At 44.7% G+C, this 12129-nt stretch overlaps 1 protein-coding gene across 12 annotated transcripts in view; it reads left to right on the top strand.

The window, feature by feature from the left end:
* LOC102529575 (zinc finger and BTB domain-containing protein 24) overlaps window positions 1–11708 on the top strand; it is a 127487-nt gene extending 115779 nt beyond the window's left edge. For 8 of the 12 annotated variants that reach the window (XM_072965701.1, XM_072965699.1, XM_072965703.1 and 5 more), the window contains 5 exons: window positions 1959–2126; window positions 2611–2694; window positions 3373–3456; window positions 9802–9883; window positions 10667–11708. In XM_072965701.1, coding sequence (XP_072821802.1) covers window positions 1959–2126; window positions 2611–2694; window positions 3373–3456; window positions 9802–9883; window positions 10667–11387 — 1139 coding nt within the window. In that variant the 3' untranslated portion in view covers window positions 11388–11708. Of the gene's footprint in view, window positions 1–1958; window positions 2127–2610; window positions 2695–3292; window positions 3457–9801; window positions 9884–10666 lie in introns of those variants that run through there. The other 4 variants (XR_012074907.1, XR_012074906.1, XM_072965704.1 and 1 more) reach the window with 4 other exon arrangements.
* Window positions 11709–12129: the final 421 nt, after the last annotated feature.

Below are 12129 nucleotides of genomic sequence, written 5' to 3'. Positions count from 1 at the left end.
TCTCACTCAGCCATCTAGCTGTAAATGTCCTTACCTCTTTGGTACCTCTAGCCCGGTGCTGGCCAATAGATCCCTGTGTGAGGATGGAACTGTTCTATATCTGTGCTGTCCATTATGGTGGCCACTAGCCACATGTGTGTTTTGAGTGCTTGACATGTGGTGAATATGACTGAGAAACTGAATATTTTGTTTTAATTAATTTCAGTGGCCACCATATTGGACAGTGCAGCCCTAGCCAGAAACCCCTTCCTCCTGTGAGCCTCTCTTATACACCTAACTCGTGCAGCTGTGGGTCAGGCTGTAGTTATATCCCTGTTATATACCCCTCAACCTGATTGTAAGCTGAAGTATGGGAACTGATACTTAAGTCTTCCTTCATCCACAGCCATCCTGTGACGCAGGAGCGTCCAGCACTGTGGTTCTCAACCTGGCTGCACGTTACAGACTCCTAGGGAGTTTGAAGAACTACCCGTGCCTGGTCCCAGCCCCAGAGCTTCTGACTTCATTATCTGGAGCTTTGGTGCTTTTTAAGGACAGATAGGTTGAGAACCCTGAATTCTAGTTCTTTGAACTAAGTAGACACTTAATTTGTTGAACGTAATGAAGGATCATTTAAAGAGTTAAATAGTTCTATAGGATTTGTTAAGGAAGACAGCATGTAGGGTCTTCCCTTTTGCCCCCTGTATTCTGCAGTTTTGCATTAAATCACTTTAGTGTGGGTCTCTCTTCTTCCGTTTGGGTGGATACCAGTAGATCCATACAGTCTGGAAACTCGTATTTTTTACTTCCAGGAAAATTTCTTGAATTATTTCATAGATGTTATTTCATAGATGTCTCTACTCTTTTCTCTGGAACTCTTGGTGTTTGGATGTTGAACCTCCTGGACCCATCCTCTAACATTTTTACCTTTTCTCTCCTATTTTCCATCACTTTTTGCTCTACTTTCTGGGGATTTCTTTATATTTTAACTTTTGTTTTTCCTATTTCTGCTCTTACTTTTTTACTGGTAGGAGCTCTTTTTGTTCTCTGAGTTCCTTTTTTCTTATGAGTTAGAATCCTCTTTGTTTCACAATGTAATATTATAACGTCTGTGAGCCTGCTGAAAACAGCATTTGCTTATTTCTTAGCTTTTAATGTTTTCTTCACTCTGGGCAGTCTCTGTTTTCTGCAAGTTGCTTCTTCTCTTGTCTGTTCTGTATCTATTTCAACTACTTAAGGCCTTCCTTGACTGATGATTTGTGTGTGTGTGTTTTAATTGTATTTAATTATATGCAAGAATGGTTTGCTAAAAGCTGCAGGCAACTCTGTGGGTGTGGAGAGGGCCTGTGGGCATCCTCGCTGATCCCTGGCTCCTTCAGCTCTCTTTCCTCCAGCCCATCGCATTCCAGGAGAAGGCACTTCACCTCCCACCTGGAGGCTCTAGGCCTGGCTGCCAGTGTCTGGCACAAGAAGGGACCAAAGGCTGGGTTGGGGAGCGGTCTCATTGTCCCAGATGGAAACTTTGACTTGTTCTCCCTATGGTGGTCCTGCTCCACCGATCTGGGAGGCCTCTAACCCGGAGTCCCCTAGTCCAGAGACCCTTTGTTTGATTTACCCTCTTCAGAGAACAGTCTCTATCTTCTGTTAGGGAGAGAGGTGGTCTCCTGGTTGCGTGAAGCAGGAGACTGGATCGGGGCAGGGGAGTTGCCAGCTACTTTTGGAACACTCATTTATCCTTCCTTACCCCCTACTTTCAGAGATAACGGGTGCCACCAATTCCTGAGCCTTGCAGAGGCTCTGTCTTAAAATTAGGTCATACTTCTCTTAGCACTCCTCACTGCTGGCATCAGATTCATCTGTTTGAGCTTGCAAAATTTTATTGCTGATGTCTCTCCCATTCATTGTCGTTTTAATTGGAGAGAGGACAGAAAGATGTGCAGATTCTTGCTTATGCCATGTTTCTGGGGCTCTTGTTCCAGGGGAGCGACCTTTCAAATGTAATGAATGTGGAAAAGGCTTTGCCCAGAAGCATTCCCTGCAAGTCCATACCCGGATGCACACAGGCGAGCGGCCGTACACCTGCACCGTGTGCAGCAAGGCTCTCACCACCAAGCACTCGCTGCTGGAGCACATGAGCCTGCACTCAGGTAGCCAGGCTTGTGCCAGAGGGCCCGCTGCCACCAGGTTCCAGTTCCCGGGTGGGCATTACTGCCATCTGAGTGGTCTTTCCTCCCCGATATCATTCTCCAAGCAGTGTCATTGAAAGACAGAATTATGCATCTGTCACAGTGTAGACTTCTGCACAGCAATGAGCCTTAAACTAGGGCTTATAAACTGGCTGCTGGGAGTTCAACATGCAGGCATGTTTTAACCACCAGAGTTTAGAATTATTTTACTTTGGATGCCTTTGGGGCAAATTTGAATTCTCCCAGTTTGCCCCAGTCTCCATCACTCCTTACTGCCTTTCATGTCTTTGCATGTTTAAGTTACAGTGACATTTGGGTTTGTAGACAAGTCAACTTGTGTTTTTTTTATAGAAAATGGGGACCTGGGCCCACTATGATATTTACCTTATTAGTGAGCTTTCTAGTTCTTTATAGTCTTTTGCGTGTTTTGTTTTTTATTTGGCAGGACAGAAGTCTTTTACTTGTGATCAGTGTGGAAAATATTTCAGCCAGAAAAGACAACTAAAGAGCCATTACCGAGTTCATACAGGTACAATAAAGTGAGGGAAAATTGGGATTGAGGTGGGGAGCAATTACAAATTGTTTCAGAAATGTCAGATTCATGTTGCGGAAGATAAATGAGTTTTTAGGGAAATAATTCTTTAAAAAGCAATATAAATTGGGTGTCCTTGTATTATTCTCTACTACTCTGATTTATATTAAATTTTTATATTATCATTTTGGTGCCATACACAGAAGCCCTGCAAAATTGGTATCGTTCAAGGTGCCGCTTGACTAAGGGGGCTCCTGCTAATTGGTTGTTAGTGGTGCCTGAACAATGGTGTCTCCTCCCCATAAGTGCCAGTCCGAGCTTTCTCCAGCTGGCTCCACCTGTGGGCCTCTTTTCTTTTCTGCCAACTGAGAAGAAATGAAAAGGGGATTGGGAGCATCACTTAAGATCAGTTAGCCACAGTCACACCAGTGCTTCAAGAGGAAAAGGAGATTATATTTAGGGAGTTTGGAAGGGTCCCACCTCTTTTTGGGAAGCAGTGAGTTGAGATGCATAGGAAAATATTTACTGTTAACCAGATTTAATTTAAAAATTGTTGTTTTATTAAAGTACCATATTTAAAGTGATTATTTTTCAGGGAAGTGCTTTAACACAAATCACTGAAGAAATGCAGGGACAGCATATATGCACTGACACTTTTTTTATTGTTGCGACAAGGCCACTCATTACCGGAATGCAACCACTGCCGCCGCAAATTCATGGATGTGTCTCAGCTAAAGAAACACCTACGAACACACACGGGTAAAACTCCATCTTGCCCTTTCTTCCTGTTTTCGGGAGAATGAGTTATGAAGTGTTCGGAGTCCCCTCCTCAGGCTGTGTTTATTGTAAATTGAGTGGGGATTTTATAAGTAGATCATTTAAAAAGCCCAGGCAGAATACACTGTGCTATGGGGAAATCTCATCTCTGTAGGTTAGCAAAACCGAGAGTACTTACTGAGCACTGTTCATTTATGAAACTTCACTTAATACCACTAAATAGAACAAGTCTGAATCAGGTTCTGTGTTTCAGTCTTAATTTACTTCATCAAAAGATTATCAAAATAATTTTTTTTAGAAAAGGAAGCAAAGTGAAGCAGACACAAAGGTAGCACAGGCACTGAGGATTTTTTCACTTTCTCTCCTAGAACCAGTACTTATAGCATTAGCATCATCACCTTCAGAAAAATCAGCTTCCAGGAGGAAGAGGAGGCAGGATCAATTAGAGCAGGTCAAATTCTTTCACTTAAGATCAGAAAAGTAAAAATGTAGGCCTTTTAGAACTTTGGGTAAGAAGCACTTCTTAGGAAGAAACCTGTTAGATTTTTCTAAGAAAAACTTCCTATTGTAAGTTGATAATTTAATGATTCTGGTAAATTGTCCACCAAAATTATATATCAGATTGCTTTATGTTGCCTTGGACATTTTTTTTTAACACAAGTTTTTCTACTTAAGGTCATTTACTTTCTTAAATATCTCACTGGGTCTGAGTTTTATAAAAATGGATCTCTAGACACTCTTTCCACAGACATCATTAATAGGGTCTGTGAAATTTAATTCATTCTCTGAACACATATTAGCTGAACAGTTACTGGGTACCAGGCAGTCTTCATGGTCTTGAGGATAGCACAGTGCATGAGATGGACAGCTCTTGAGGGGCTGATGTTCAAACAGGGGGACAGAGGACAAGTGACTGTGTGACGTGTTAGGTGGGGGTAAGTGCTATGAAGAACTGAATGCAGGGCAAGGGGACGGGGCTGGTGCGGGCAGGGGAGGTGACATTGTGGACGGAGATGTGAATGCTGTGGGGACTGAGCAAGGGCTGTGTCTACCCGGGAGAAGAGCGTTGTGGGCAGAGGGAATGGGAGGTGCAGAGGCCTGAGGCAGGAGGGTTTCTGGTGGGCGTGGAAGTGCTGGGGCGGTGGGAGTGGGAGGGTGGGGTGCGGGTGGATGTCAGAGGCTGCTGGAGTCCCTGTCATGCAGGGGTTCCCAGTCCAGCGTGTGCTTCAGTTACCTGAGAAGCTTTAAAATGGAAAAAGCCTGGTCCTGCCCCTAGAGACTCTGACTGAAGTGACTTGGAATGAGGCTCAGAACTGGTGTTTTTAGGAGCTCTCCAGGTTTCTCTAGTGCGCACTTAGGCCTGAGAACTTTGGAGGCCGCAAAAAAAGACTTTGGGTTTTATTCTGAGTGAAATGACTAAGGAGAGGACTGATGTGATGTAATGTAGAGTTTTAATGGGATTGCTCCAGCTCCACGTGGGGTCGGGTGGGGTGAGGCAGGGGTGCAGGTGCCCTCGGGAGGGTGCAGAGACCCCCTGGGAGGCCGGTGCGGTAATCAGGGCTCTGCACGGGGTGGTAGCAGTGGAAGCGGTGTTGAGTGGTCTAGTTCCGGATGTGATCTGAAGGAAGGGCTGACGTGATTTGCTCATGGTTAGATGTGGAGGGCTAAGAGGAAGGGAAGGCAGAAGCAGCTGGAAGAATGAGAAACTGGGGCAGATGGAGGAGTAAATCAAGAGTTAGATTTTAGACATGTGGGGTCTAAGATGTCTCTCTGACATCCAGGTACATGTGTGGAGGAGGCAGCTGGACATCTGAGTCCGAGTTCAGAGGAGACCTGCAAGCAGAGATACGGATGTACATGCTTACATGTAGGCCTGTGAATGGCATGTGGGGCTGTGAAGAGTCTGCGGGGGGAGCCCAGGGGCCTCGGTTCCTCTGGACAGTGCCAGAGCTGAGACATCGCGTCTTCATCTTGTCTTCTGAGCATAAGATGTCAGTGAGGCTTCTGGTCTTTCTGAGGAGAAGCGGGCCTTGAAGTAGGGGTGAAAAGCAGAACAAGTCCTCTCTCTGTAATCCCTGCAAACTGCTCCACTCTCTACTCTCGGGAGCAGGAGAGGGAAGTGGCGATGTGATGGGTGAAAAAGGAGATGACAAGGGCTCTGTAAAGTGGTTTGTATCCTTAGAAATAAGAAATGAAACCCGTCAGAGTATTAGGCTCTCTGAGGCTGGGACTGTGACTCATCTGTCCTTAGCACCGAGAGCGTGTACGATGTCGGGGTTGAGAAGAGTTGGTGTTGGCGTGCCACTTCCCTGCTCCCCCGAGGAGGTTTGGGAGAGGCACAGACGGAGTTGTGAACAGGCCCGGCAGGCAGGTGGTGCTGAGAAGGCCAAGCAAGAGCACCTGTTGCGACAGCAGGGCCACACCTACTGGAAAACCAACACTGTCATCTCTTAGCTCTTTAAGTGCAAACTCTCTCTGGGTTAGATGTCCTTTGCCAAGCACAAGAAGTCAGAGATAAGTAAGAGATGCTTTCTTCCCTAAGAGGGCATCTTCAGTTGGGTAGACAGATGTATTTTGACATGGAGGCAAGATGACAGGCAGTGTCGTGAGGTCACTGCAGCTTAGCTCTTGTCCCCGTACATGGAGCTGGTCAGGCTATCAGGCACTGAGCCAAGCCATGCCAAGCACAGGACTGAGAAAGCAGCAAATGTTTTCACTTAACAAAGGGACTACACCTTTCTGTTGTCTGCAGTACTGCCTTCCTGACATCAGTGTACCTGAAAATAAGTTAGTGATCAAAAGATTGCTCGATGAGCTGGGGACAAGTTCAGGGAATTAGCCCAAGAGAAGCCTGGTGAGTGGCCTCTGACCCCAGTTCATACAGTATAGTCGCAGCCGTCCAGTGTCCCTGTCCCTTGCATGTGATGTTAGGTAAACACCAATCCTCCCCTGTTGGCTCCCACTCCCAGGCAGGTGCCCTGCCTGTGATACAGGTAACTGAGTCACAGCTTTCATTCACAGCCTCATTTTGTTGGGTTGGATTTGAAGCTTCCTAAATCTCCTTAGCCCTGTGTCGAGACTATCCATTAACATTGCTGGTCCCCATCTTTGTGAGATCAGGGGCCCCTCCTGCAACAGTCCCTTCCAGAGTCTACATGTGCTCTAGTGAGGACCTCAGTGGAGTGTGATAAAAGCCCCAGTAGAGATGTGAACACAGAGGTGATTAACTTTCCCTGGGAAGATCTGGGGAAGCATCCCAGAGGAAAGACCTGGATCTTGAAGCCAGAGTAAGTGCTGGATGGACAGAGGAAGTGGGAAGAGGCGTTCCCAGAGGGGAACAGGATGCGTAGGGTTGAGAATGTGAGAGGCCTGGCAGGCCTGTGGTAAGGAGTTCCCTGATGAACAGCTAAAGTGGGATTGCTGACCACGGGGCGGACCTGCGGTGAAGGCAAGGGGAGATCTCTCGGCAAAAAGGAGGCGTATTTTGCTTCCTGTATGGAAAAGAGCTACTCAAGCAGCCCCAAGAGGATGGTCAGAGAGGGTAAGTTCTGACAATAAGCCAGTTAACAGGCTCTTTGGGGAAGAAAGATGAAGGCCTTTGGGTCAGGAGAGTGGTAGGAAGAGAAGTACTTAAGAGATTCTTAGCCTAGGGAGAAAAGAAGTATGTGGATTTACTTCTGGGCTCTCTGTTCTGTTCCATTGATCCATATGTCTTGTTTTTGTGCCAGTACAATGCTGTTGTGATTAATGTAGCTCTGCAGAGTAAGAGTTGTCTGAAGTCTGGGAGGGTTATGCCTCCAGCCTCATTCTTTTTCTTCAGTATTGGTTTGGCAGTTCTGGGTCTTTTATGGTTCCATATAAATTTTAGGATTATTTGTTCTAGTTCTGTGAAAAATGTCCTGGGTAATTTGATAGGGATCACATTAAATCTGTAGATTCCTCTAGATGGTATGGTTATTTTAACTATTAATTTTTCCAACCCAAGAGCATGAGATATCTTTCCATTTCTTTGAATCATTTTCAGATTCCTTTATCAATGTTTTATAGTTCTCCATGTATAAGTCTTTCACCTCCTTGGCCAAGTTTATTCATAAGTATTTTATTTTTTTGATGCAATTTTAAAAGGGATTTTTTTTAACTTTCCCTTTCTGATATTTCATTATTGATGTAAAGAAATGCAACAGACTTCTGTATGTTAATCTTGTATCCTGCCACCTTTCTGAATTTGTTTATTCTAATCGTTTGTGTGGGGTCTTTAGAGTTTTCTATATATAGTATGCATCCGCATATAGTGACAGTTTTACCTCTTCTCTTCCAGTTTGGATCCCTTTTATTTCTTTTTGTCTGATTGCTGTGGCTGGGACTTCCGGTACTGTGTTGAACAGAAGTGATGAGAGTGGGCATCCTTGTCTTGTTTCAGATTTTAGCAGAAAGGCTTTCAGCTTTTCGCTATTGAGTGTTGTGCTGGCTGTGGGTTTGTCATACATAGCTTTTATTATGTTGAGATATATTCCCTCTGAACCCACTTTGGTAAGAGTTTTTACCATAAGTGAGTGTTGAATTTTATCAAATGCTTTTTCTGCATCTATTGAGATGATTGTGTGATTTTTTGGAAAGACAGTGGCAGTGGCCTGCTTTTAACCTTTGGAGTGGGTAAGAGTCATTGCTGCAAAGATGCAGATTGTCCCAAGTTGTCATAAGCGTCCTGTGCCTAGATTGAACTTGGGGAAATAACTAGCCTAAATTTTCTAGTAGATGCTGTGAAAGGGAAATTACCTGACCATCCTCCACTTCACTCATCCCTTGCTGTTACCTAGTTAAGTGGGATTTTGCTTTTCTTTTTCTTTCTTTTTTTAATTCATAGTCCCCTTGCCTCCGTTAGGAACAATAATTGTGTTTCTGGAGGGCATGGCAGTCTGTCATTGTATGTGCAGTATACAAACTAACGCTGAATAAATGCTGTAGAAGCCTTATTACTCCTAGTGGGTCTGGAGCAGTCACGACATCGTGTGTGGGCCTTAATTCCCAGTTTGAAATTTGTTTATTCAACAAGGATTTCTGGAACATTTGCCAGGCCCAGTTCTAGACAGTGGGGTCCTCGGAGTGGACAAGCCCACAAATCATCCTACATAAGAATGGGAGACACAAGTGGGGGAGGGCATAGCTCAGTGTTAGAGCACATGCTTAGCATGTACAAGGTCCTGGGTTCAGTCCCCAGTACCTCCATCAAAAAAATAAATAAATAAACCTAATTACCTCCCCCAAAACAAAAGCAAATAAATAACAACAAAAATATATTTTTAAAAAAGAAAATACTAAAAAAAAAATGTCAAGAACGGGATAGACACGTAAGTAATACGTAGAGTGTATAAGCCGGGGATGGCCTTGTGGGGAAACTAACTCAGGGAAGCCAGCCGAGACATGCTGGGTCAGTACTCTCTGGTGATGAAGCGTCACTGATAAAGTGACACTTGAGCAGAGACTGGAAGGCAGTGTGGAGAGTGAACCTCTCTGGGAAACTCCTGGGGGAGACATGCCGGGGAGTGGGGATGGTGAGTGCAAGGGCCCTGGGCGGGGCTTGCTTGGGACGTGGTGTTCAGGGACTCTCTGGAAGCTGAGTTGGTGAGCAGGGGAGAGTGCCCGATGAGGTTAGGCAGGCTTGGGGTGAGGAATGGCCTTGGGCAGACAGACCTGGCAGCTCTCTGATTCCTTGTAGGCCCAGGGCTTTGGCTTTTATCTCCACAGACAGGACAGGGAGTTGTTGGAGCATTTGCAGCAGAACGTGATAGGATCTGACCGTGTATAGAATCACTCTGGTTGCCACATTCATGGTGGACGACAGAAGCAGGAGCAGGGCTGCTGCCGGGAGGTGGTGGCAGCCTGGGCCGGGGGTAACTGTGGAGGTGGCAAGAAGTGGTCAGGTTCTGGGAAAGGAGATGGAAATGGGAGTCATCCCTAATTGTGCACCATCCCGGGTGTCCCTGGAAGGTCACGCAGGAATATGAGAGTGTAAGTTACCTAAGGGAGGTCCACACAGAAGCAGATGTGGTTTCTGTCCATTTAATCGCCACCTCCTTGTTTCAGTTTTTAAGTGTTTGAGGGAAAGGACTGTACCTTATACTTCTCTGAGTCCTCGGGGCACTTGGCACACAGTGCTCAGGTACGTGGTAGGCACTTGCTAAGTGCTCCATTGATTCACTCACTCATGCCTACTGAGAATTCAAGTGGTACTGCCTTCATTCTTTTTTGTATTGTGATACCATGGGGTGACTTTTTCTTTTTGTTTTATTTTGGATGTATATCTCTGAATGCTTTCCCCTTTTTTAGGTGAGAAGCCATTTACTTGTGAAATTTGCGGCAAATCGTTCACAGCAAAGAGTTCTCTTCAGACCCACATCAGAATCCATCGGTAAAGTTTTGCACAGTTTTCTCACATGGAGTCCTCGTTCACTCCTAATATTCAGTAGGGTGACATATATTACCTTTATAGTCCTTTTCCCCAAATTACTACTCTGGTAGAAATTTCCTGAGTAGTTTATTATTTTGTTTTATCTTTTCAATAAAGAAATTTCTCACTTAGGCAAAATCAGGAAAACTGATTCTGAACAGCAAAAGTCTGCATTATTGATGTCATTTCTTGAATTTTAATTTTGGGTTGGGGGGCTACTCCAAAGCTTAAGTCTCATCAAAACTAAATATTAAATTTAATATCTTCTGAATAAATTTTTTGTTAACACAACTTATTTCCAGATTTGACTTGTTCATCTAACACAATTACGGGCTATTTAAATTTGTAGTATTGAAATCAAACATGTATTTATTTGGCTTCTAGAGTCTAAAAATTGGCTGTGAGAACTAAAAGCAAAAAAGAATTTTATGTGTAATGTATTAACATTTACCTTCTTATCTGAAATACGCACAATGGAATCATAAAATTTTATCACATCTAACCCAGCCCCACAGCCCCATCCACCATCCGTCCTCAAATACCCACTCCCCCTTTTTTTCTTTAAGGTTAGAAAATGAAGCCCATAGAAGGTGTGACTTGCTCCAAGCCCTTACGTTAGTAGGAGAACCCATGACTTATGTCTCCTGGTTAAGCTAACTTTCCTTTCTTCTTGACTGCTTCTCCCTAAATAATCAGGAAGTAATAAATTGATGTTTAAAAAATAAAACGTATATTTTCTTGTAGAGGAGAAAAGCCATATTCCTGTGCTGTATGTGGCAAATCCTTCTCTGACTCGAGTGCCAAGAGGAGACACTGCATTCTACACACGGGCAAAAAGCCTTTCTCCTGCCCTGAGTGTAACTTACAGTTTGCTCGCTTAGACAACTTGAAGGCTCACTTGAAAATCCATAGCAAAGAGAAGCAGGCGTCCGATGCCAGCAGCGTTTCCGGCAATAATAATACTGAGGATGTCAGGAATATTCTTCAGCTGCAGCCCTATCAACTCTCTACCTCCGGAGAGCAGGAAATTCAGCTTCTTGTAACGGATTCTGTACATAACATCAATTTCATGCCTGGTCCTAGCCAAGGAATCAGCATTGTCACTGCGGAGAGTTCCCAGAGCATGACCGCAGACCAGGCTGCTAATCTCACCCTGCTCACGCAGCCGCCCGAGCAGCTGCAGAATTTAATTCTTTCAGCTCAGCAGGAGCAAACAGAGCACCTTCAGAGCCTCAATATGATTGAGAGCCAGATGGAACCCTCACAGACCGAGCCCGTGCACGTAATCACACTGTCCAAGGAAACTTTGGCACATCTTCACGCCCATCAGGAGCAAACAGAGGAGCTCCATTTAGCGAGCGCTTCAGATCCGGCTCAGCACCTGCAGCTGCCGCAGGCGCCTGCTCCGCCGCCACCCGCCCACCGCGTGCCCCAGCCCACACCGCTTAGCCAGGAGCAGAGCTGACCTGAAAACGCACTCGACTGCTCCGTTGGTCTCCTCTCCGCAAGCCCGCAGTGACTGGATTATGTGCCTGAAGTCAGGCCTTTTGCAGCGCTCACTTACAGGTCTTACAGACCTTAGCTGAGCTGAGCTGGAGCTATAATGCTTCCCATCCAGGAAGCAAGATGTGTCATGTCTTACATCTAATGCTGATTTGGATCTGGCATTTCACTGTTGACGAATGGTTTGCATTTTCATGTACTATGTCTCTTACAGACTTGGGTAACTTTTCTTTGGGGAAACTGAATTAGACTCTCCTGTGAGTATTAAATGTTCACAACCAGAGGTTATGGTCTTGCTGACCTTTCCAGTTATCTTTTTTATTTTTTAGAACAAAGGAAGTCATGTGTTGAATTGGGTAGAATGGTTGGGTCCCCTCCTTATTTCTCTTAGGTGACACAGTTGTCACTACAAGACAAGTCGGGGATAAATATGGCAGATTACAACTTGGGGAACTGTTCTTCTAACAATTTCCAATCCCCTAAGACATGGTAACTTCTCAATATTTAATCTTCGTGTGGTGCAGTGGGCTTATCATGTCACATTTAAGATAGATTGAAAGGCATATAATCTAAATGTCTGTTTTAACTCAAAATTCACATAACAAGAAAACCAAAAGGATAGGATTATTTTTTAAATTCTGAATTCAATTTTTCTGAGATACATAGCTTTACATGTGTTTTAAAAGCAGGTTGTTGAAAATTTA

The sequence above is a fragment of the Vicugna pacos genome, chromosome 8 (genome assembly GCF_048564905.1).
Source record: "Vicugna pacos chromosome 8, VicPac4, whole genome shotgun sequence".
Classification (NCBI taxonomy): Eukaryota; Metazoa; Chordata; class Mammalia; order Artiodactyla; family Camelidae; genus Vicugna; species Vicugna pacos.
The sequence above is the reverse complement of the archived record's forward strand: the minus strand, read 5'-3'. Positions and strand labels throughout refer to the sequence as shown.